Source organism: Seriola lalandi, unplaced genomic scaffold (assembly GCF_002814215.2).
Source record: "Seriola lalandi dorsalis isolate HSWRI2012SDOR001 ecotype SW California unplaced genomic scaffold, Sedor1 jcf7180002054898, whole genome shotgun sequence".
NCBI classification, from domain to species: Eukaryota; Metazoa; Chordata; class Actinopteri; order Carangiformes; family Carangidae; genus Seriola; species Seriola lalandi.
In genome coordinates this window covers 5,270,142-5,296,791 of record NW_019525450.1, presented here as the reverse complement: position 1 = coordinate 5,296,791, position 26,650 = coordinate 5,270,142, and the positions used below count along the sequence as shown (strand labels likewise).

At 42.5% G+C, this 26,650-nt stretch overlaps 1 protein-coding gene across 2 annotated transcripts in view; it reads left to right on the top strand.

The window, feature by feature from the left end:
• The window catches only part of LOC111672326 (transcription initiation factor TFIID subunit 4), an 82,010-nt gene that overhangs the window by 17,878 nt on the left and 37,482 nt on the right, over positions 1 to 26,650 (top strand). For both annotated transcript variants that reach the window (XM_087180227.1, XM_023429733.2), the window contains 6 exons: positions 2,025 to 2,100; positions 3,192 to 3,306; positions 10,107 to 10,276; positions 16,039 to 16,169; positions 20,074 to 20,199; positions 24,940 to 24,996. In XM_087180227.1, the coding sequence (XP_087036353.1) occupies positions 2,025 to 2,100; positions 3,192 to 3,306; positions 10,107 to 10,276; positions 16,039 to 16,169; positions 20,074 to 20,199; positions 24,940 to 24,996 (675 nt within the window). The remainder of the gene's footprint in view (positions 1 to 2,024; positions 2,101 to 3,191; positions 3,307 to 10,106; positions 10,277 to 16,038; positions 16,170 to 20,073; positions 20,200 to 24,939; positions 24,997 to 26,650) is intronic.

The following is a 26,650-nucleotide window of genomic DNA, read 5'->3' as shown; positions in this document are numbered from 1 at the left end:
CCTTTTCCTTCCTTCTCTCACTCTCTTCTTCTCTCTTTTTCTTTCCCTTGCTTTCTCTCTTTTTTATCTCTTCCCCCCATGCCCTCTCCCCATCTTTTCCCAACAGTTTCTCTCACTGTATCTACCCCCGCATCGCTCTCATCTCATTCCCTCCCTCACTCTCTCCCTCCCTCCCTCTATCTGTTAACCGTTGAAGGGTGAAGCGAGGTAACTAGGTCAGCCCCGGGTCAATTTTAAAGCAATGTGGCGGCCGCAGTCTATGTCCAGAACATGCCTCTGGTCTCTCTCACTCTCCCTCTCCATCTCTCTCTCTCTCTTTCTCTCGCTCTCTCTCTCTCACACACACACAACACACACACACAAACACACGAATACAACACCAACATAAGCTATCACACAAAACATTAGTAAATGATCGCCCCTGGCACATCAACAGTCTGAAACCAGACAGCAAGTTGAATTAGGCTAAAAAATCTGCTTTATCCACAGTAGTATGGAAAAATATAGATGTAGAGTTTTATTATTCAAGGTTTCTTCTATAATTACACTTACCTCATGAAGAAATGCAATTCTGCATTGTGATTTCTCTATTTAAAATGTAATTGGTGGCATCAGGGGATCTGTGGCAATTCAAAATGTACATTTTTATTTTGAAAAAATGACGCCACTAACTGTAATGAAACTTGCTGGACCTTAAACTTCCAGGTAAATACTACATGGGTTGAATTGATAAAACAGTGAATGAACGGAGAGTCGTAAGTAGGCCACACCACTACATAGCAGTGCATTCTTCACTGCAACAGCGCGCATAAATGTACAAATGTATGGCTTCAATGGACATTTGGAGTTGTGTGTATGTTGTAACACTATATTTTCAACCCTGTTCTTCAAGTTAATATAACAATATCGACACAAAGCAGACACTGTGAGAGTTTCATTAAATTCCTTTTTGAGGAATACCAGCATTAACAACATCGCTAGTACGTGACAAATGTCTGCGGTCATTCAAACATTAGTTGTTTGTTCACAGTTCACACAAGGATAACTTCTTACATGTAATTTCACTCTTAGAATTGACGTTTAAAAGCAGGAAATATAATGAAGTGAAATACAACTAGTGGGTTGAGTTTTAGTGTCTTCCCTTTTACCTCCTGATTCCCAAACTTTCTACCTGAGTTTTTTCCCCTCTCTTTAACTGTGTCGCCGGCTGGCCAGAGGTGCTAGCTATCTCTGCCTGTGCTGAATGTATTTTTTTCCCTTTTCCCTCTCATTCTCACAGGCCCCTGCAGTGGATCTCTGGGAAAAATGGCCTCTGTCTTTTTTCAGTAGCTTGAACAGTAATATAGCATGTGTCAGGGAATGGAAAACAAGGCTGAAAAATATGCAGCAAGAAGCAAACTGGTAGGAATGGATGGCTGAGCCTGAGGCTCGGCCCGTGGCTGCTACCAAGGAAGGAAGTGACTCTAATAGCCCAGCACAGCCCCTTCACCCCCCCTCTGCTCCTTCTTCTTCTTCTACTACTTTTTCTTCATCTAAACTACTTTTTCACTGCAGTCGTATTGCCTTTGTCTTATCTGGAAATGCACGCAAATGTAGGTCACATACAGTGACAGAAATCCATCCTCCACGTGCATTAAATTGATCTCCACCTTCTCAGTACAGTGTGTAGAGATCACCATTGTAGAATTCATTATCCCTGTATTTATCTGCATCTATCCTGCTATCTATCCTATTTCTAATGTGTTACAGTACAATAATAATCAGTACACTGTCACACTTAAGTGTCTCTTGGCCAGCGTGTCTCTGTATCGTTTCTTACACACTAACTATGTCTGAAAGGGGGAGCGAAAGTTGGTTTTTCCTTGAACAATTTCTCTTGGGGATGGTGCAAAAAAATGGAGCAGTGGTTTAGCAGGCATGCAGTTTCATACTTTTTAGTCTCCCCTGTCACTTTCAAATTGTTTCATTCTTTGAAATGCTACAGTAAGGTACATAATCTCTGTTTATGTTTTTTGCTTCCTCAGGGTATCAAGACAGCGGGCGCTGTCGGCGGCCAGGTGCGGATGCCTGTGGTGATCACACAGTCTGTCAGAGCACAAGGTAGGAAATCTGCAGGCCCTCTCCAGCAGCCACTTTTGGTCAAATCTGTCTCTCAGACAAAGGATATTTTAATATTGTGCAAGACTGAAGTAAATTCAGTTGAAGACAAAAGACTAAACAAAGAATTGATGGAAAGTTTCAGTCCTCTGAGTCAAGGTTTTTCTTCTGTTTCTGGCCTCCTTTTTCTTACATCTTTCAGTGATGCGGCATTCTCAGACAGATATTTCAAAATGTTCAAACTCATCCTGACCTTCTGGTTAAATCAAGAGCCAGCGAAAAAGATTTGAACAGAAGATAACCATTAGTGTAGCTCTGGATGTCCTCTTAGTAGGCTGTAAGATGTGTAAACAGGCAGGAGCCTCAGAGAGAACAGGTGTTTTTTCCTGTCTGGTTATAAAGCCTTCTCAAACATTTGCGCTGCTGCTTACTCACACTGATTCACAAACACTCTTCCCACAGAAGCCCACAAATATCGCCCCAACACCAACCGGGCGTAACGCTCCCCTAAGAGAGCTGTGTGCTCTCAGGTGGTGTGTGTGTGTTTGTACCTGTTTTTGCTTGTGTGTGTGTGTGTGTGTGTGTGTGTGTGTGTGAGTATGTGTGTGTGCGTATGATCGGAGGTGCATACAAATTTGATCTGCCCCCTTCCCCAAGATTGCCTGCAGTGAAGGATCTGTAGGTTGTTTTATGCCCATAAATTGGAATGCGGGGATAGTTCTAAAAATACTTTTCTGTGCCTCTTGGCTAGGAACATGCCTGTTAAAATCAAGTTTAAATTCACTCTGGCAGTCCTTGTGCCTCTCTGGAAAACGTGTCTCGGAGCAGGATGCGGTTTAGGAGTGTAAGGAGAGCCGGTGAAGCGCAGTGATATTGACAGAGCGACGCTCTCCGCACCAACCTGGGGAGAGCGACAGTAGCGCTCCCCCACTCCCCCTCCATCCACCCCTGCGAGGAAGACAGAGACAGTTGAAGGTAGTCGTTAGACAGGAGGATATTTGACACTGATAGAAAGGGACACTTCAATGATAACATTACTCCTTCCCCTGTTTTGTTTAGTGTTTTCTTTTTTGTTCTTTCTCCTTCCTTAACAGGCACAATGGGGAAGGGAGCCGTGATCCAAGCGGGGAAATGTCCCGTGGGCCTGGCTGTGCAGGTCTCGGGGAATCAGAAAAACAAGCTCAACGACCCCGGAGGAGGCTCTTTCAGGTACAACTCCTCTCACCAGGAGAGCGACTGTAGAGCAACTGTTGTTCCCAGCAGCCATCACATGGGGGCAGCATTTCACTAAGAAGCCTCGGCATGACTACAGGCTACACTCTCAGCTAAGGCTGTGAGTGTTTATCCCAGCTGCCTGCCTGGCCACCTGGCTGCCTGCCTGCCTGCCCGGCTGGTTGATCGGTGGTCCTTTCTCCCCGCGCCCACCACATAGCAACACACTGCCAGCCAATACATCACCCTCACGATCGCCCTCCTTGTGTCAGTGTCGCAACTCATCGACAGGATTAGAAATGAGCTAAATCTTAATTTAGAAATAAGGTAATTGTGTCCAGATGGTTGGAATTTCTGGATGCGGTTCTGAAAATACCTTTTGGTTAAGTCAAACATACGGTATTTAGCCCGCAGCTTTGCTCTCTCTCTCTCTCACTCTCTCTCTCTCTCTCTCTCTCTCTCTCTCTCTCTGGTCTTGTCTCTGCTTCAGCTGGGCTTTTGTCTCAAAACATAAAAGGTTCATCGCCCACATGCTGGCCTTTGTGATCCATGTTTTGTGTGAGCGTTTGTGTATTTGTGTTTGTCTGTGTGTGTGTGCGCAGCATGTACATGCTAGTGTGTATGTATATGTTTCCATGTATGTCCCTGTTCCTCTGTGTTTGTGCTTGTGTCCCTGCTCGGGTGCACATGAACATATGTGTATATGCTAAGAGTCTGACATTATTTGTGTGTGTTTATGTGTGTGTGCCAAATGTGTGTGTATACATGTATTGACAGGAGCAGGGGTTTAGGATTGCCCCGGTGTGACTGGGGCTGGGGCAAGAAGAGTCTGGGTCACATGGGCCAACGGGTTCATGGTAATGGCTCCCGTCTCCTGAGGGGAAAGGCAGCGCCCGAGGCTCTGATTGATAAACCAATAAATCTTTAGCTGCGTTGGTAATTAAGCTGTCAGGCTCGCCTGTTACTGACAACCTTTTCCCCCCTGCGGTGATCACACACTGGCCCTCCACACACAACGCGCTGGTTTCAGTATAACCCCGATAAAACACAGCACCACTGTCACGGAAGAAGCGTGTCACTGATATTTTGTCGCATATTTTCCCTTTTAACCAGGTCAAGTGAGAGTTTACCTGCCTGTTAAACAACAACCTCCAAACATGTGTTTGTCTCTGCATGCAGGTCGTCAGTTTTCCTCCAGCAACAAGCACTTGCTGAACTTTCACGACTTACAGTTTTAATCTAAGTCAAATAAGAGGCTGCTGAACCTGATATTGATTTTAATGTTTAATGAGAGATGGACCTCCATTGAGATTCTCTTCCTTTCTCATTTGTTTGGTTTTGTGTTTCATGCCTCTTTAGTCAGTGCTAAACATTACTGTTATACAAATGAATTGCTTCTATTATTTTATTTGTAATATACGCTGCAAACAGTGTGAATTGAACTCTTTACTTGTTAGGGTTTCATCTGGAGCTCAGTTGGTTGGCTCAGTTTCATAGTTCCCTACATTGTTTATTGTTTGCTGTCATTTTTCTTTCCCGAGGATATAAACATGTTGAAGCAGAGTCCAGTGTTACAAGTGATCTGTTGGATGACATGGTGTCTTGACACCGTGTCCTGAAACCTGCACCATGAACATAATGACTTGACCTGTGAACAAAGGTGGCGTTTGAGTTTCCTGTAAATCACAATGGAAAAAATAGAAGTTATAGCTTTACAAAAAGTTCCCCATAAGTTCAACACTGACTTCAACACTTACGACGTCTCATTAGCATATTAAAGTCACGTGACGTCAGATTTATTCATGAAAGAGTTTCAGATGTAATATTAAAGTGTACAAATCAACAAATGCTTAAGATAAGAGCACAACCATCAAAAAAAGTGTAAAAGTAAGAGGGCAATATAGGGTTAAGTCTTATAGACGAAATGTTGAGAAACACGTACAAAGTTTGAGATACAAAGGGAGAAAATATCAGAAAATGAAAACCGTAAGAAGAATCAAACAAAAAATAATCCGCTGGCCAGCCTGGTCAGTCAGCATCCACCAGCCTCTCACCCACCCAGTCTGCACCGTGTTCAGCTGTAGTTGGGGACTGATGTGTGTATGGCTGTCACTCTGAGCCACTGGTCCCAGCGGGCCAGCTGTAGCACAAACACACATATATACACTGCAGGGCTTGTGGGGCTTCCAGTACAGCTACAGCCGTCTGTGTAAGTGCTTGTGTCAGTATGTGCATGTGCGTGTGTGTGTTTGTGCGTGTGTGTGTGTGTGTGTGTGTGTAGTTTACAGTACAGAGTGAAAGCAGCTGTCTCTGTGCACCCCCCCCCCCCCCCCCCACACACACACACATGCACACCCCTCCTCATTTCTCTGTAAACACTCGACATCCGCTGTAATCACAGGCGAGGCAGCCGAGGCCCTCAACCCTCTGCCAACCTCCGAGCTCGGCCGAGGCCCTTCAAAATCCAACCCTGTCCTACATGGTGGACACACATCTGTGCACATAAGCACACAAACATTTGCTTATTCACATGGAAAATACACAAACAGATACACCAATGCAAAATAAGGAACAAAAGTTTCTGTTCCCCAATCACTGTTGCCAGTGAATATAAAAGTCCACCAGCCCTTTTCCATCATTTACCACCAAAGAAAGTTTTGTCCTTGTGGTTGCATCCTTTGTTGCTTTGTTAATTGCTATGTGATGTGCCCTGTTTTGCTAAAAAAAAAAAAAAAAAAGACTTTACAAATAAATTTGACTCAATTAGGTCTTAGAAGTGACCTCCCAAAAATTGTTGATGCAGAGACTTGGAAACATGGCAGCCACAAGATTAGATTATGTTCAGATTTGGGGCTGCACCACAATAAAGATGCTCCAAGAATCCACGAAGAAAATGATGGAGCTCCAAAATCAGAAAATAGGCCTATAATAATAATAGCCTGCAATGTTAATATAGTTATGGTTACATCAAAACAAGGCATTGTGGCATATGCCTTCATCTCAACAGCAGCTACATTATACCTATTGCCAGTTTTTATATTTTATTTTTGTGAATAATTACAGCTTGAGTGTTGGGGGGTCCACTGAATTTATAACAGTAACTTATTAAACATCTAGCATTATTTAGCCCTTCTTGTGCCCCAACTGCCTCCAGTGCTGTCATCCATTTGGGTCATGAGCACATATCCCATCAGCTGCCCAGCGAACCCCAGGCTGCTCTGTGGAAAACGCTTCTTCAGTGGTCCATGTCTCTCAGTGTGGGCACTACAAGCCTGCACGGCCTGGGTGTTAGTCACAGGGATCAATCAGGGCCCCCTGCCTGGGCACAGAGACCTTTATCCACAGGGGTTGGGTGTGGTGGTGTGGTGGTGTGGTGGTGTGGTGGTGGGGGCGGGTGTGAGGGTGGTGTTGGAGGCAGGGGGCGCGGGAGATCTGGATACACGTCTATCTATCCACATACTCACTCGCTCACACACAATCTCTAAACGGCAAATGCAGTCCTCCCACCACCTATGGCGTGCCCTCGCTGAAACACAAGCTTGATATGGAAACGACATGCATATGTATTCATGTGACCGCCGGCTGCGTGTCCCCGGGCCAACCCAAACCATAACTGAGAGCCTGCTCTTTTGCTTCTGTGGAAGCTAATTACATCTCTGCTTTATTAGTGCAGAGGTATAGTCAAGAATATTTTGCATTTCATATCTCATTCCCTCCTTTTAATGTCAGACCTGTCTTTGGCATTCTCATTTGATTTGAGCCCAGGCGATCCCAAATAGCCCAAGAAATCAGACCTTCCAAGAAGAAGAAACATTATTACTCATAATATTACCAGTGTTCTTGGATACTGGTTGATGGTTTAGGGCCCCATGCAGTCGTAGCAGCCACTGTTTAAATATCTCTGCTCTGTATTACTGCAGACATTTTTAGGATGTTACCCAACAGATTCAGCTTAGTTTATAGTTCATCAGCACCACTTACATATATTTGTTTTGTAAATTCTGACTGAAGCAACACTTCTCAGGGATCGAGCTGTTTTTCAGCTGTAGCTGTGCCAGTGCAATGTCAAAGGAGGACTAATTCTCTGCCTTCATGCGAGCTAAGCCTGTTTTTCGATATAGCAACTTTAATGTTGATATGTCATTTTGACCAGAGAACACTTGGGAAAACCATATTATAAAATATACATTAACTTTTTTTAATTCCTCCATGCCAGCAACAGCGATGGGCGGAGGCACCATGTAGTCTTTCCATCTGTCCTCCTTCACGTCCATCCATCTTTCTGTACGTCCGTCCATCCCATTCTCATGAACACGATATCTCAGCAGCACTTTAAACAAATTTCTTCCGATTTTGTAAAAATGTTCACTTGGAACTGATTAGATTTTGATGGTCAAAGGTCAAAGGTCAAGGTCACCTCGACCTCACAAAACACTTTTTTGGCCGTAACTAAAGCTAAATATGACAAAATACATTTAATACAACTTGACTGGTTGGCAGAGGCGGTAATACTAGTCACAGGGTTATGCTAGCTTCGTTTGAACAATCATACCAACTAGGTCCTGTTTGAGAGAATTAATTAATTATAATTGAAACATTTAAATGTGTAAAAATGGTATGCTATTCGTGTAATATGACTTTTCATATAAAAGTCATATTACCTTATTTTCCGCATAAATATATCTCTGATTTAGACAGACCTTTTTCTCTTCTAAGCTAACCTGCTTTGGTCAGCTTTTCATGGTACACAAGTGAGAGTAGAGATCTGGACAAAAAGAGACAGATGTTTTGTTCAATAGAAATTTACTGTGAAACATTTTCATTTATCTCCTCAAATCTGGGGAGATTAACATATTTTAAAAGGAATACAGTCACTCTGTATTGTACTTCAGTTAAGCAAACCATGTGCTATTGCATTGGCTTCACAAAAATGACACAGTTTAGTGTTAATACAGTATTACACAGATGATAGGGTTATCTTCCTGACTGGCTGGTGATTACTTGCTTTAGTTTTGGGGGATCTTGTATAAGCAATTACTTTTCCTTCATGTACATCAGGCACATAGATAGTTTGAAGCTGTGGAAGTAGCAGCATTTTTTACCTGAGTGAACACGGCCTCAGGCATGTTTCTTTTTAGGACAGGTCAAGTTATCCATGAGGACGTGATGAAGAAAGGTGCACAGCCTGAGGTGCGGCACAGGGTATAATCCAATGTATCCATGCTTGTGTTGTTGTGTAGATTCTCTCTGTGAAGTCATAATTAGACTGAGTGCTAGAGGAGAGGAGGAAAAGAGGAGAGAAGGTAGAGGTGTGTGAGATTCAGGGAGCTGCTCTAATTGTCTTTGTCAACCTCCTGCCGTGGTGTCAAGTTTCATATCGGCTCTCTGTGGCCGCACCAAGGAGCAGGAGGGCCTCGGCGGGGTGGAGTTGGCTGACGGTGTGTGCCCGCGCACATGCACTTGAAAGAACTCAGGGGCCCTCACTGCGCACACGCACACACAAAAGCACAGCGACACATGCACAGGCACTGTCGCAACCGACGACGGTGGCATGAACGTAAATGACTGTGGAGGTGAGCCAGTGAGTGGCGAGAGGCCACTCTGTGTGTGTTCTGCGGTTCTTTGTTCCCTCCGTCAAAGCCACTCAGAAAATCCGCTGCTTGCTCTGGGCCAGTCCTGTAAGCACAACACGTCACCGCTCTGCTAATTCAGGCCAGAATCAGAGTCATGACTTGCCAAGTACAATGATTGTGAAGGAATTTGTCTTTGTGACAACTCACCAAAGAGAGTGGCTGCCTTTTAAAGGATGTGTGGAGCTTGTTGACTGTCAAAGGCAATGACCCAATCACAATTTCTGCATGTTTGCCTCCTCTATGTCTCTGCTAATATGTAAACAAAGTGAAGTCAACATTATAGCTGTGAGAAATGACCAGCACATCAAGAAAATACATTGCTAAGTGTGGCAAAGCGGTGAGCAAATAGAGTTTGCTGACATTAGCTAGATTCATCACAGCTTGGTGCCAATCCTCAGGAGCATCTTTATCGAGCTAAGCTCCAACCAAACGCTCTTCATCTCCCTGCCTCTGCGAGTGTTGACACAAATAGACCCTGGAATGGGAATACTGTGCCATTATGACCGAAGCATAGCCCTGTGTAACAAAACCTATGCATAACTTCATCCGAGAAAATATTCATGAATAAAAACAAGGCAAGGGATATATGTTGATAATAATAGGGCATGAATACTGATATGGAGTGAGGGTTTACAAAGCTTTTACTCCATGCCTGAACTGAATTCTTTTTCTTTACTGGATAAATGACCATTTGACCATTTCCCCCTGCACTGCAGACTTTGTTCCTGCTAACAGACGGGATGTAGACAGAAGGAGACAGTGTAGACACACCAACCAGTAGGAGTCACTAATGCTGCGACAAGGATACAATCCCTATAGACAACTTCCCGAGTGGGGCCCCTTTTCCCCTGCGCTATCCGACTTTAGTAACTTTACCTTTAGTTCACCCTGAACTGGTGCAAATAAAAAAAAAGTAGCTTGTACCATTCATTAGAGTCTGTTTTATATCTCGAAATCTATAATCCTGAGCAGAGAAGTGGCACTGAATGTGCCACGATAAAATACATATTTTTCTGTTTGGCAGTTTGCAAAAGATTTGTGTACATTTGTGCAAACATCATTGGGTCCTAAACGCCAACAAACCCCACTTAATACACTTGGGCCTATGTAGGAGGACATATTTTCTATCGTATGTATTTTGCTGATATTCTGTCTATGTTTTAGGGATGATGATGACATCAATGACGTGGCCTCCATGGCTGGCGTGAACCTGAACGAGGAGAGCGCTAGAATACTCGCCACCAACTCGGAGCTAGTGGGAACGCAAATCCGCTCATGCAAAGACGAGGCCTTTCTCCACCCAGGGCTGCTACACCGACGAATTCTGGAAACCGGTAAGATATATGTGCATTGCCCAATATGTGATGTAACACAGAAATTCTTCAACATTTACCTTTTGGATGTTTTGATGAATTCCGGCCTCTCAGAGAAGAAAAGAGGTTATTATAGCAGCAGGAAGAATCCTAATGTTATACCAATGTACCCCAACCCTACCACTCTAAAAACACAATCCAAAGCTGAGTTTCCAGGCTGTGGTGGTGATGAAATCACTATCTGTTGTCTTTTGCGTTAGGAACATGTTGTTTCTTTGTTTAGAGTGTCATCACTAAAGACAGTTTTGATTTTCTCTCCGTCAGTGGTTCAGGCTGAGCCTTTTCTTGTTTGGCCTCGGTTTAAATTTGATACACTTAACAATTCTTTCACCTCCTTTAATGAATTCTTCAGTGGCTGTCTGAACTCACTGGACCCCAGGCACACACATAAATACTTTATGGGTTTGTCTTTTGAAGGCTGGCTGTCAGATTGTCCTCTGGACTAAAGGAACAGAGTTTAGAGGAATGAGACTTGGCAGCGAGATTTCTTTTTAGTGGATCTTGACACTGTGATAGCACACACGGTATTGCATGTGCTAATCGATACAGGCGGAGACGTCTTGGTTCTTATTTGCAGTATCACATGCGAGTGATAGTGTCTTCATTACCTCTTTTTGCTACCGGCACTCAGTTTTATTGCTTGAAATATACTTTAGGCTCTCGCTGCACAGTGAAACCTGTGAAAACGAATAATGAGCGTTATTACTCAAAATAAACCTGTGCCTAGCATCTAGATCAAAAAACACACAGCGTAATTCCACGTGACGGGGAGTCTAGCGCCCTCATCTTGTTTCATCTCAATTAAAGTATCTTTAGTGTTGCACGGGGACCTGCGGGTCATGTTCCGTTACGTGGACTCTTGGAGTGGTTGTTATCCCGTCACCTCGGGGCAGAGGGGTTGTTTAAAAATATAAATCTTTCCTCAGGGGGGGCACGCAGCGTGATACAGGGCAGGAAGCTAGGGCGCCCCCTGCTGGGGAAGTGGCACTTATGCAGCTCTGTTGTGTCAGTGATTGGCCTCTCCACGCTCCCAGCTGACAGCAGTCCGAGGGAGGCTCCCCCGGCCTGCCAGCTCCACTCAATCAGAAAGCCTCGGCTGCTCCTCTTTACTGTACAGGCACCAAGTTCCACTCTGCTCTGCCTTCTCGTTTACTGCTGAACACCCCACAACATCTTCACTGTGACCATCACTGACCTCTTTTTGCCCCACCAAAAAGATTCTAGGGCTGATCCTGTGAATCATAGGAGAAATAATAGTTCACTTTTTCCTTATCTTTGTCACCGTCTTTATTTTCAAATCAGTGGAAATGTCATGATTGCCCATTTTTTACCCCACTTTATTTTCCTCCCTCTCTTTATGAATGCTGATATCAGGAGAGGATGCTGGCTGCCTCTTTCTATCTTCTTCTGTGTTTTCGTCTTTACATCTCTCTGCGTCTCGTTTCCTCTCCTCTCTTATTTATCCCCTCCAAACAAACACTTGTGCCGCCCTCCTCTCCCAAACCTCTCTCTCCTTCCCCTCATAATTCTTTGGGCTTGTCCTTGAGGTTGGTGGTGGGTGGGGATGGGGGATTTGGTGGTGGTGATGGGAGGTTGCGAAACAGCACTCCACCCCCCCATCTCAGGAACCAGAACACAGGCACAGCTGGAGCTCTCTAGAAAAACTCCTCAAAGTAATGATAGTCCACTGGTACCTTTAAGTTCTGACTTCACACACACACACACACACACACACACACACACACACACGCACATGTCGTGTATACATGCACTTGGGCTGATCACTTACACAGACATAGGCAGACAGTAAAAGACAAATAGTCAAATTCTAAGACTTTGAAAAATATTAAAACAAGCTTCCATGCGTGGAATATTACCTCCAAATCTTTCTCAAATGTATTTTGATAGCACAATTTAATGGCTCAAAGGAAATAATAGCATTGACACGAAAACTGGTTTATTCTCTTTTGGATTTCGTGTGTCTTCTGGAGCATGATTTCCTGGTAGATGCACAGTGGGGTCCAAATGGGAAAGTGGTCTCTAACCTTCTGTACATGATTCACTTTCAAAACAAAGCAAGTGCCTCATGCTGTATTCGCATCATGTCAGCTTTACCATGAAACTCGCATGAGCTGCTGCTGGGGAAAACAGTGGTCAACACAAACATGTCAGTCTTCAAGTTGCAAGACTTGAACTCTTGGCTTCTGGGATTCAGTAATAGTGGAGTACATTTAACTTAATTAATTGTACATTTACTGTCTTACTGTCTCTAAACAAATTATATTCATTTTTTTCCGTTTTCCTGTCATGTCAGTAGCATCTTTTTTTCTTTTTTTATTTGCTCTGTTAATTTTTTAATCTGTTTTGAATGCACTTCCTGTTGACAAGCCAAGCCAAATCAGATATATGAAGCAAGATACTAAGACATACTTGATTTTTTCTTATTTCCATTATTGATAATCTGTTGGTCACAGGCAGGCAAGGCTGTCCTAAAACCTGTTAGGACGCTTCACAGACAAGCCCTTAAAGTCCTGGACAGGAAGTCACAGCAATACCATCATTGTGATTTACTTACCGTTAAATATAAAATGTTGAACTTTGGCAGCTTAATTCTATATTCAGACGTACGCTTAATGCATAAGATTATACATAGTGATCCTCCTCCTACAGTCTCAAAACTATTATTAAGCAATTGTCAAGTTACGTAACTCGTAAAACGCAAATACATGCGGAATGATTTGTATTTGTAAATCTATATCTGTATCTATGACTCAGGTTTTCCACTGAAATATATTTGTGAATCTCATCCTATTTGTGTGGATCCTTTTGAGACTGCTTTGTGTCGCACAAAATTCACAAATGCTGGAGGACCAAGTGCTTTCCTGTTGATGTTAATACATAAATGCATTTTCCATTAAAATTCCAAGTCGACTTACAAAGGATGATATTCGAGTTGTAAATTAGAAGTACAGATACGGATGCAGATCTTCTGCATTTATTTGTGGGTTGTGTTTTACGAGACACTAGTCACATGACATTTTACAAGTCACATGCTCCCTGCATTTGTGGATTTTGTGTGAAATGGTGCATTAAAACAGTCTCAAAAGGATCCACGGGAATAGGTGGAGATTCAAAAATATATTTCCACAAGATGGGTGGAGATCAGGGTGCTTGAAACGAGACACCGCCTGGTTATGAAACCTCTGGTTCGGGAGAAACCAAGAGGTCATTAGCATTTTCCAAGTCTACATTGGTCTGCATGAGTTGTAAATCTGGAAAAAAGCTTATGACCATGTTCAGCACCTTTGCTTTGTTAGTACGGGGTTCAGGAGTTGCTTTTGTGAGCCATTTGTCCGTTTTTGTTTGCTCGGAGACAGAGCTGTGTTTTATTCTTGGCATCATGACTGGAACAAGGATATGACTTGGGGCTGTGGCATCTCAGCTATTTGAAAATGGTGTGATCCTTGTGGCTTTATTAGACCTTGACTCCTGATGTGCAGTTGAGAAGATTTCAGCTGAGTTTACTGTGGTCTGGAGGGATGAAGCACATGTAACTCTGAGATCGTGGTTGTCTCTCAGAAAAAGGTGAATTTCTCAATCCAGGTGAGCAAAAGTAGCAGCCCCAAGTGGAGCTCAGGTATCTCAGGGTCCTGTGTTATTCTGTGTTTGTGGGCAGAGCGTAAAGCAGACAATGAAAGTTATGTCAAAAGCAGCAAATTAAAGCTACTCTAAGAATCACACAGTGAAAGGTATAATAGATATAAACAAGCATAGATGGCTCGTTCAGGACCTTTTCCATGTTCACTGCCAGCTACTTTTCAGGGGAACCCTTGTTGCTATGGATACCAGTCATTTCTATACTAAATAAATATTCAAGTTACCAGGCCTCAATGCAGATTTTGCCTCTCCATGGGATTGTGTTGGAAATGATGGGCAGGCAGCTACTGCATAAAAATCTACTATTCTACAATTTAGTCTACCGAGTAGATTGCTCGGAGTGCAACTCGCTCTCTGTTTCCAAGTTGGGTTGTGAACTCAGCCATCATTATGGCAGCTTGACCTATATTTAATTTTCAATCTGTGAAAGTGACGTTGTGTGAATCCAGGCCCACACGAGAACTCGTGAGGCAAACAGCCTCGAATATTCATATTCACAATTGAATGTCTTTTTATATATCTCGATTATATAATAGAATTCAGAGTATTTGCTCAAAGCGCTAGCATGCATATAGGCATGTATGATAAATTAGTTTTGCACAGGTCATGAAATTAACCATTGGTAGGAACTGAAAATGTTTCGGGCACATTAGATGAAACGTGAGCACGCCACACCATATATGTGACCATCAGCATGCGGACATGCTCACAATGACAACGCTATATGCTGATGTGAAGCAGGTAAAATGTTAACCATGTTCACCATCTTAGCATATTAACATGCTAACATTCCCTTGTAGCAACGTACAGCTGAGGCTGATGGGAATGTTAAAATAAATGCAAAAAGTGAAGATGTCAAAGCCTTTGATTCGTGTCATTCCTGTTATATTTTGTTTCTTTCCAGTATGAATTCCACTAAATATTAAAGCTGTCCAGTTCATTAGTCTGTTTTTATCTGTGTTATGGGCCTTTTTTTCTAGGTGAATGTTAATGATTTGTATCATTACAAGCGGAGGAATGTGTTTTTGCTCACAGAAATGTGTCTCTCTCTGGCTAATTCTCTTAAACTTTCTCTGAAATATTAATGTCCCTGAAAGATCGTATTTTTTAAGGAAGCAGAGGCCTATTAGTGTTTTTCCCTGACCTTGTGACATTGCCACTTGTATTGCCACCGTAATTATAAGGCTAACAGGGCTTCCTCCATCTATTTCAAAGCTCGAGCTGGTGAGGAGTATATGTATTGTTCCGCTGATTTAAATAATTGGTGTGGTTTACTTAAAAGGGTGCCAGAGAGAAAATTATGTTAATGGAATAATTTAAAAGGAAGTTGGAAACAGATAGTAACCCTACCAAAGTCTGTCCGCCTCTCTTTTGTTATGACTTCAGATGAGTTTTGCTCCAAGGAAACTAAATTATCCTTCTCCTACGAAAAGAGATGGTCAATGTCGTTTACACACTTGAAGGAGCTTAGCTAGTAAAGCCACTTTGGAATTTGCACTAAGACTGTGAAACAAATTAACTTCCTGTGTGATGAGTCCTATTTCTGCGAGTTAATTGCACACACTAATCCAGACAGTTGAATGTGTGTGAATGTGTAAGAGTGGAGGTACTGAATGGAGGTTGTGGGCTTCTTTTGGTGTGTTTTTACAAGTTGTTTGGGTGTGTGTGTGTGTTGCTCTCAGAAACAATTACCATCTACCTGCTTAGCTGTTGTTTTTCTCAAAAAGGCAAACTGTGAAAGCAAGAGAAGTGATGATAAAACAGTCACTTCCAACCTCTTTATCCCTTTAGTACAACAAAAGTGAGGACTGAGGTTGTGTTATAAAAGTCCTGGATGATAAAGTAATGTAGTGTTTTAATGACGACTGAATCAGGGAGGTGAATGAGAAATCTGTGCTTGATAATGAGAAGGAAAATAACTGATTCTATCTGTTATGTGAGAAAGAGGTATCGAATTGATGCTTATGATTCACTGATTGCAAAAGTGTGTGTGTGTGTGTTTTGTGTGTGTGTGTGTGTGTGTGTGTGTGTGTTTGTGTGTGTGTGTGTGTGTCCGTCCTTCACAGCTAAGAAGTTTGGAGTCACAGAGGTCCCCATGGAGGCTGTAACATTCATCTCACACGCCACACAGTCACGACTTCGCACTGTGGTAGAAAAGGTTTCGACTATCGCACAGCACCGACTGGACTCCTGTAAGGTAGGAGGAATTCACACGCACATGCCCCTGCACACAAAACACCAGTGTAAAAGTCAATCTATGCCTTTTTTGTAATTTATTCTTATTGATTATGTTAAACCTAATCTATTTCCAATCAGTTTTTTTTGTAACTGACTGAGCTTTATGTTAACCTGTTAACTAACATAAAGCTGACACTCACACACCAGGGCTATCACTCTCTTTTTTGATCAAGCCTGATAAAACATTAAATATTAGATCTGCAGCCATCTGTATGAATTCAAAATTCTCAGTGTGTAAGCAAACAGGCCGTGCCTTGTACTCCAGCAGGAGGTAATGGCAGGTCAATGGTGCAATTTTTTATTCACCCAAGTCGAACTAGATGCAAAAAAATTCACAAGGATTTACTTCGCCTCTGCAAGTGAATCCACTAACTGTAGCGATTCCACTGGAACTGGAAAGAATTGAAATGCTGGTCTGACCAGGTCTTTCCCCTTGAACTCACTGCTGCTAATCAGCATCCATTTCTCTACTCCTTCTACTATTTTGCTATGTAGTAATGTAATCGACAACATAAACTATCAGTATTTCCATAATGAGGGGTCAATCACCACCTCCCTCTCGAACTGGGTGGGCATCGGAGAGCGCGCAATTTTGCCGGTCAAATTTCGCTCAGGTTGAATTTGGTGCGGAGCAAACAAGACAGGGTCAGTTTGTGAGCAGCAGTGGAAACCTCTTACACTGTTTCTCAGTGAAAAGAATGGGGAGTGAAATCTGCAGCGGCGGGATACTTTGGGACAGGCCGTGTGGGTTGCATGCAAAATAACTTGAATTGATTGGATCATATAAAACGAATATATAATTATTAACTTTTTTTATAAAGAAATACTATTGACATCCGTTAAAACACACACAAAATGTGTGTTCCTACTTCAAAATCCTGGAGAATCATCCCAGAGAAAGCCAACATGCTTATTTTTGTAAACATGAATTATTCATAAAAAGGGCAGGAGAGATGGCACATTACTATGAAGTACTGTTGAGAGAATTGATAAATATCAGTATCAATAAGCAGTAACAGAATCAATGAAATCCTAATCACACACCTACACCCTAGCATCCAGCCAACGCCGCGTCATCAAGAAACACTAAAGCTGCCGTTGAATTAACAAGAGCGAACACATTATATGTGCCCTGTACTTTGGGATGAAGCAAACTAGATGATGTCAAAGTTTAGTTATGAATCTGTTATTATGTTAAATGTGTGGCTTGAACCCGGGCAGCTGTTTACATACATGGACAGATATTTATGTAACAAAATTTACAATAAACATTGGATTAAAAACTCTGAGGGGATATTAAATCAGACGAGATGGGAAAGAAACTTCATCGGGGACACTGAAGCACACACACACATAAACACATAAACTCAATTATGGACACACATGAATGCTCCCTACATTCACACACACAGACACACAGCGGCATGAAACGCGCTTTCTCTCCCACGCATAAACACACAAGCAAAAAATGTGCATTTACAAATAACATAAACACATAAAAGTTAATATGAGAAATTGTTTTTACCCTGAAGTTGATAAACAGGTGAGCTCAGACTTTTTCAGTCAGTCAGTCAAAACTTTGCGTCTGTGTACACCTGCACAATTGTCTCATTATTGGTCGCTTTATCTCTCGTCGCTCTTGAATGTAACTATATAACCGCATCTAATTGGTGTACATTAAAGCGTAAACCCATCTCAACTACAAGCCTAAATCTTGACATTGTTGGGAGAACTGGGGGGAAACTTTGAAAATGTGTTTTTTCCCTGACGCCAAGGCGGGAGGATGAGGAGCAGGGAGGAAGAGCATGGCTACAGTTGTCCCCATCTTGTTTTGTGCTTCTTCTTTCTGTTCGTTCTTTTCCTTTTTTGTGGTTTTGTAAATGAGGTGTGTGTGAGAGAGGCATGAAGCTCTGTGAAGTCACTCTGTTGACATCAGCGAAAAAAAGAAAAAAAAAGAGAAAAGACCAAAAGACGAAGCGGCCTTAAAGAGCAACCGGGCTTCGGCAGCGGCGGCAGGAGCTACGGCAAGAGTGCAGGCTCAGCGCTGCAACAAAGAGGAGGGAGACTGGATGAGAGAGAGAGAGAAAGAGGGGGGTTGGAGGGGTGCTGGCGATGAGCCTCCTCTGATGTGTCTTTGTGCTCTGTGCCACCCGGCTCCTCTCATCCACTCATGGAAACACACACGCACACACACACGCACACAGACCTGACACACACACAGATGGAAGAGAGAGTGATATAGAAACCAAGTGCAAGAGGAGAACAGAGCTGCACAGGAGATGTACAGACGTACGCACACAAACATGTGAAATAAGCAATTATCCTATTAACTTTTGATGACCTACAAAAGTTGTTGTTACACTTTCCTTTCCTTTTCCCAAGTGGGAGGTGATGCTCCAATGCAAAGAGAAGCGTCGTCTGTAAATAGAAAAAGTTTGTGTGTTGTCGTCTGTTGACGTGTTCTGTCTGCTGCTGCTCCACTTCAACTGTATCCGAAAGTTTGGATTCTTTGTTTAACCATGACAATATTTTAAGGTTTATCGGCGGGGCATGCCTGACTTATTTATTGTAATCCGTGATAGTAACCATAGATTTTAATGGCGGCCGTCCATTGCGCTTTTTTGTGACTGATTTAAACAATGTGTTGTTTCGTCAGCCCAAAGTAACAGCTCTGCGTTAGAGGATAGTATCGCCGTAATTTCAACCAGTGCGCACAATCAGTTCAACCTACTCTTGACATGTTTTATTGATTTAGAATCAGAAAAATGTATTTAAACTTTTACTATATTAAAGTCATTAAAAATTGCAAACTTCAAGTAAAATTATAATGAAGACCACTTCATGCATCTTCCCATCAAGCACACTTAATTACTATCACACAAGTCTCATAAAACTTTTTTGGCAGTTTGCTCTCCATCTGTCCGGCTTTCTCTCCTCTCTGTCTTGTGTTGCGTCTCCTCTCAGCTCAGTGGCTGCTCTGTTTGGCACGACCATGTTTCCAACACAGGACTTACATTCAATGTGGACCAGTGCTGAAATGATTCATCTGTTAGCCAGTCAACAAAAAATTGATCTGCCATAATTCTACAATCGATGAATCTTCTAAGTTATTTTTCAAGGACATTGGCTAAAAAACTCTTTTTCTAATGTGAAGATGGAGATGATTTTCTATGTTTTGTGTCATGACAAATTTAACATCTCTGGGGTAAAGGCTGTTGGCTGTGTAAGGGATTTGAAAGGATTTGAAACAGAGCCCAATAATTTTGGCAAAATGACAAGCTGTGATTGGCAATTGGCAATTTTCTGACACATAATAAAATTAAAGATGGGTAGATTAATCAAATAAAATTCACGGATTAATCGATAATTGAAATAATCATTAGTTGTGGACTTGACTGTGGAACAACAGTCTTATCAGAACTGATTATTCATCTACTATTCACTGCTATTGTGAGAGCCCCTTAACGTGTAGCAATAACTACTGTTTTAGGGGTGGACTGTAATTGAATTGAATTATTCGGTGATTGGTGGAGACATGTTTTATCCTGTCAAAGTAGATTTCTTAATTCTGTGACTTTCTCAATTTTCTGCCATTGATGTTCGACAAATATCTAACTACCATGCTCTGTTCTTATCCTCCTTTGGTCAAACAGATCATCTAGATCACCAGTAGCAGTTTGTTTACAATAGGTGATGAAATTTTTCTTTTACTGTTGAGATCGTTCACTGTGTGTAGATGGACTGATGGCTTTCTTAAAGTTCTAATATTTGTGGCTGAAGCGTCGGAAGCGGCCACCGAATGGGACTTTTTTTTTTTCCCAGCTGTTACCGTTGCAGTGATGTTCTCTCTATCTGCCTGTCAGGACGATGAGTGCTACGAGCAGTCTGCAGACGTTCGCTCTCAGCTCCGCTTCTTCGAGCAGCTGGAGAGAATCGAGAAGCAGAGGAAGGACGAGCAGGAGAGAGAGATCCTGTTGAAAGCCGCTAAAGTAAGTTATTGTCACCTCGCCATCCTGCTATGTGTGTGTGTGTGTGTGTGTTTGTGTGTTTGTGTGTGAGCGAAAGAGAGAGAGAGTTGTTATGTCCCCATGCAACAGTGTGTGCTTGTGTATTGGTGTGTGTATATGTGTGTGCATGTTGCTCCTGCGCAGGCCCTGACAGATGAATTAGAGTGTGACACCAGTGGATGAAGTGACCTCCCTGTGTCCTCCCAGGCTCCTGGCCCCAGGGCTCCTCTGTCCTGGCTCTTCCTCCCCGGACACAGCGAGGAGGAGGAGGAGGAGGAGGAGGAGGAGGAGGGCGGGTGGGGGACCCCGCACACTACGCAACCCTCATGCACCTGCCACACACACACACACACACACACACACACACACACACACACACACACACACACACACACACACACAGCGCCACGTACAACCTACAAAACATCCCTCTTTCACAAGCCTTGACAGCTCAGGTGAAACAGAGCATCCGTTTTAAAAAGAGCACAGATTTGTCAGAGTGTCAGAAAAGCCAGCATGTGATCTATCTATCTATCTATCTATCTATCTATCTATCTATCTATCTATCTATCTATCTATCTATCTATCTATATATCTATCTATCTATATATCTATCTATCTATCTATCTATCTATCTATCTATCTATCTATCTATCTATCTATCTATCTATCTATCTAACGGTATATACAGCTTTTACATAATATTGCTCTAAACATCTGGTAATAAGTAGACTCTTACCAGGAAAAATTTCATTTTTTCCAGCTGCAGTAACAGAGATTTGTTTAGAATAAACTGCATTAGTCATTATGAGCAGAGATAGCTGCTTTGTTTAAACTTTATGAATAGAAAAGGCCGAGGAAAAATGCTCATAATACCTGCTGCACTGCTGAATGTACAACTCAAATATTACTACAGCAATAACTCTTTAGCACCAAAGCTGTTGCAAAAATACATTTAAAATTGCCGATGGCACAGATTAAGGTGGCAGTCAGATTACAAAAAGAAATCGTCGCTTAATCAACACATGCAGTTTTGTTGAAGTTGCGTGGATGTGGGGGAAGAGGGCCGCGCACTACATGCTGATGAGCTTTGTTGGGTTTGGCAGTGCAGAGTGCTCCGTCACTTCAAACACAGTCGTAACTACAAGCAGTGCTTTTTCACTGCATCCTGAGTGATGGTGAAAGTTATTTTATGGACTTGTAATTAGTTAGGAAATGAGAGAAATGTAATTGTCGGTCATCATTTCAACAGTTACCAGCTGCTAACATCCACCGCCAAGTCAGAGAATTATTTAAAACGTCTGTAATAGAGTAAGGTCCATATCTAATATTAATCTACAGTCCTCAAAATTCATGGTGATTTCTTTCTCCTGGCTCCATTTCATGAGCTTTTTGTGGTAGATTGTTATTTACACTTTCAGCTGAAACTCAAGTGTAAATCACATGAAATGATATGATAGTCATAATCTCCAGTGTAGAGGGTGTAGCTTACACACTGACCCTCTGTTCTTTGCAAAATACAATACATTTATAGATTGATCATTGGTGCACAAAGCTCATAATAACTTGACACAATGAAATAAACCATATAGAAAGTGAATACCTGCACAAACATTCTAAGATGGTATTAAAACTACTTATTTCAAATACGGTCCTTGCATTGTTACCTGTCCACTACTCTGAACTCGGTCCTGTGTGCGTGTAGAGACATTTGTTTATCAGTGAAAAGAGGCCTTCAAATTTGGAAAGATCACCACAGACCAAAAAAAAAAAAAAAAAAAAAAACGAGAGAGAGAGAGAATCTTTGTAAATGAAAATGCCCCACGGTGCAACATTAGCAGAAAGCTAGGTTAATTTAATTAATTTTGAATGGAGCCAATGTCCCACAGTAAAGATTCTCATTGCAGCACACCTCAGCGTCTTAATTGCATTATTACGCTCCAGTCCTGCCATGCAGGATATTAGAAAATCCTCTAGTTGATGAACACTGGCCACCAGACCTCATGACCTGTCTGTTTTTTCTGTCAGGAGAGACCAGATAGCCTCACTACTGGTTGTGAAAAAAAAAAAAAAAAGACATCGCCTCAGCAGGAAACGACACCGTAAAAGTGTGTTGTAAAAAAAAAGGGATAGTTCAGCTTTTAGATCCTCTCTGTCAGTTTTTACTTCTACATGTTTGAAGAGTGTAGCTTTTAAACTGTGAAGAGCTCTCCTCATTAACAGGATTAGCGGAGAACTTTTGCAAATATCGCCAAGTTTGTGTAGGAAGAGCTGACCCCGGGGCTGTTTGTCCTGCACAAGGCTAGTTTGACTTCACCTCAGAGCAGTGTCTGTGGCTTTTCGGCTCTTATTGTCTTGGTGTTTCAGTTCAAGGAGAAGTTTGGAAAACGAATTTTTGCCTGTTGATCGCTAAATTTACTACACCAACACACTGCCGGACAACAAGCAATCTGTTTGTGGCTCTAATCCCTCTCAGCATCACAGGCTGATTTAAATGAACACTTACTAATGATGTAACCTTGGATGCACCATTGGTTAATTTTTTTGTTGTTCAGTCGCACTGTTTCTGTTTCTCTTACTCCGACTGCCAACTGTCCAAACGTTAAACGTCATATTTTGGCATTCATCCTTTAAAAACAGCTCCAAAAAGGCAAAAAAAATTGACCTTTTTATTTGCAACCTCCATTTTTGACCAATGTTCAACGACCATACAGGGAGGAATCCATCACTGAATACATTATAAGCCTCAGAACGCTGTAATGTTATGCAGCCAGGAGACATATTGCATAAATGGCTTTTCTCGTTTTTTCTCGACATATGACTCCCCTGCTCTCGTGTAAAAACAGGAGTAAGTAAGGCTTGACATTGGCTCTTTCATGGTTATTCATTTTGTTCGTATTAATTTTATTGTATTTTTCATTGTAAAGCAAATGAGAATAACCATATTTATAGATATGTGTGTGATTACTGCAAGAGGAATAACAGGTCTCACCCACTGGACTCAATATGCAGGAGAATATATTGACAGAATATTCAAGTTGACTTTACTCTTTCCACATACAACCCACAGCTAAATGAAACAAGTACAACCCTCTGGTGGTTTTCATAAGTCATTCTGGGATATGTAAGAAAAGCAAAGTAAAAGTAGACACCACTGGTCGAGGTAGAAAAAAAAAAAAAAAAAATTACAGCTCGTCATCACAAAATAACTCCCAAACCCAACAAAGCTTGTCAGCATGTCCCACCCAGTCCTCTTCTCCTCTTCTCCCCTCTGTAAGTGGGAAAACCAGGGCAGCTGACAGAGGAGATGTAAAGCATGCCAGTGGCACCGCTGCCCTTTGTAAACAGTCCATCTGTACCAACCCCTCCCACTCCTCCGTCCTGCCGCCACCCACCTCCCTGCCTGCCTCTCTGCCGCTCGAGCGCCAGCTAATTTGACCTCTTGAATAAGAAACCCACAAAAAATAATCCTCTCCACCCCCGTCTCCTCTCCTCCTCCTCCCCTTCACAACAATCCCTCCCCTTCCTCTATGCCGTCCATTTAAAATATGACTCAAGTCTTGAGGGATGCTCCGGCCGACCGGAGGGCAAACACATTAGTCGTAGTTGAGATACCGACCAGTACGTGAACCGCCTGATATATTTAAAGCCAATTAGCAGGAAGGCTAGGAAGAGCAGCTCTTGGTGCTTAAGATGGAGAAGATGAAGAGAGGAAGGAGAGACAGGGAGGTAGGGGGTTGAGGTGGGAGTAGGGTGTCCAGCTTTGGAGGGAGGCGCAGCACCTGATCTGACTGATGTGGTATTAGAAGTAAAAAATAATTTATGAAACTAAAATAGATTTATAACTATATCATGAATAGACTGTACTGTAAAATATATTCAATAGACATTTTATTGCATAATCCATTCACAATTGTTTCACCTTTTGAATGGTGATTTAGAAGAGAACCATGATTATTTGTTTGCACAAAAATATTAGGAAGGTTTTCATGGACCTGACCTAATTTTGACTAATCCAGCCAAAATATAACTACACAGATTATGTCCAAACTCACAAAATAACTAACTGCATCCAGTTAGTGTGCAGAAACATAATCTGCCCGTATTGCCTGCAGTGGTCAGCCGTACATGTACATTTGGCCGTGTGGTGAAGGATTCCCAGGGACAAGTACATCCACCCAGATCTTGGCTGCTGATTAAAATAGAAGTGCTGTGTTGTTACGCCGGGGACATGCACACACACAGACACGCACAGCATTGGATAGCTACACTGGCTCACAGTGACACACACACACACACACTAAGCCACTGCCACTGATACTCACCAACATCCTTTGCCCTGTGAGTGTCTGTGTGTGTGTGTGTGTGTGTGTGTGTGTGTGTGTGTGTGTGTGTGTGTGTGTGTGTGTGTGTGCGAGTGTGCTGGCTTGTGCAGAATTTTTAATAACCTCTTTTGATTAGAATCCCCCTCCAGCGGCTTATTTAGGGCTGGATTTGGAGCGGGTTTAAAGGCCACTGCCCCCCGGGGGGCGCTCCATTGCACTTCTCTGAATTCAAATACGATGTCCTTGACACCTCTGTATCCTGTTCCCATTTTGCACTATTTTTGCTGCAGCAGCAACAGATGAGTAGCGAGGGGGGGTGGGTAGGTGGTGGTGGTGGTGGGGTGGGCTCCTTAAACCAGCTGTTAACCTGTGTTTCCCCCTCCCCTTTACTCCACAGAGTCGCTCCAGGCAAGAGGACCCAGAGCAAGCTCGACTGAAACAGAAAGCTAAGGAGGTAAGCTGCTGCGGAGATCATTACCCTTGACATTTCCCCGACTCCAGCGTATTAATTTTTCATGCCTCACTACATATGTAATGCCATTTAAAGTCGGACTTAAAAAAGTTTGAGGAATTATTCGCACCGATTGATGCCCGTGTGTGGAAAATTATTTTCTGTGAACGAAAGAGACTCTGCATTTCCTCCACCCTCTTCTTTTCTTTTTTTTTTTTTCTCCGTCAATTTCAGCCTCTTCATCTCACACCAGTTTGAATTTTGACTAACTGTTGTATCATTCCTTCTCATCTCAGTCACTTTCGGCTCATTGGTGTCTTATCTTAGATTCACATTTGTTTTAATTTAGTTGTAACACAAAAGTATGATCTCTCAACCTCCTTGTGGTTTAAAAGAGATAACAAATATATTTTCTGTTTTATTTCTGTATGTAAATGAGTCCACCTGCAGAAATACATGATGTTCACTTATAAAACTGTATGGTGAATAAGGGTTTCAGACGTACCAGTCCATGCTCCACATTAACTTTAACAAATGCTAAGTACAAAGGCATAAAAAGAGTTATTTCCTTTTTCCAAGTAATAGGCCAAGGCACAACACGCTGCGTTGCATACTGGGGAATGTTTCAACTGACTTCTTTTGGTTGTGCGGTGCTACATCTTCCTTATTTCAAGAGCGGGTCTTTGTATATAATAAAATTCCCGGTGGATCTCAGAAAGTAGACCACTCTTCTTTCAGTGGTTGGTTAATGTTGTTTACGCAAACAAAATAGTTCTGTCGCAGCGGAAGATTGCATTTGTGTTTTTCTTTTTCTTTGTTTACTCCAGAATAACTTCACTGGCTGCTTTTAGTCCTTGGCTCGCAACAAGGATCAAGAGGATTGCGTGGAGCTTCCATAGAGTTGTCTGTATAGGCAGGAGGATAAAACGGGCACCATTCACCTGTTGTTGTTGTTGTTGTTGCTGATGTACAACTTAAGGAGTCACTTGCTCTCTTATTAAATTTATTCATGCAGGTAAAGTTTACTGAGCACGTAGGCACTTTTCTCACCAACACCGTAATTTATACTCACACAGTTCTTCAGTTTTCCACCTGACAGCTCCCCAGTGCAACCACTGTCTTTTAATGTGGACCACTATATTTAGGTGTACACTGTAAATGCCTTGCTCAAGGGCAACTGAGAATTGTTTTGTGGGCAGGATTTTCTTCAACAGTCTGTGGTGTTGAACTCGTGACCCCTCAAGTGACGAGTGGACTCTCTCTTACCTCTGGCTACTGGCAGCGTTCTGTCTTTTCCCCTGCGTCTCTCCTGGACATTTCTTTCTAGCAACAGTGAGCCCTGCTGCAGTTTAAAACATTCACACTAGATCGCAGCCTACCCATAAGCCCCACATATGCAAATGAAGCAGCGTAATAGGCAGCGCGATAGGTTTGCCCCAGGGGCCATGTGATCAAAGTGGATCTCCTCCCTGTTAAGTGGCAGACTGCTCGTCATCTGGATACGGCCAGATTAGCGCCTCGTGAGGAGACGCAGCGTTGCGCGTATGCACATTTTCATTTTCATCTGGAATTTTAAGAAGGTGGTTTGGAAGTTGTTACTTTATGTAATGCTTTCTCCCGCTAGATAGAGATAAGGAAGACTCCCAGCCCCATAACT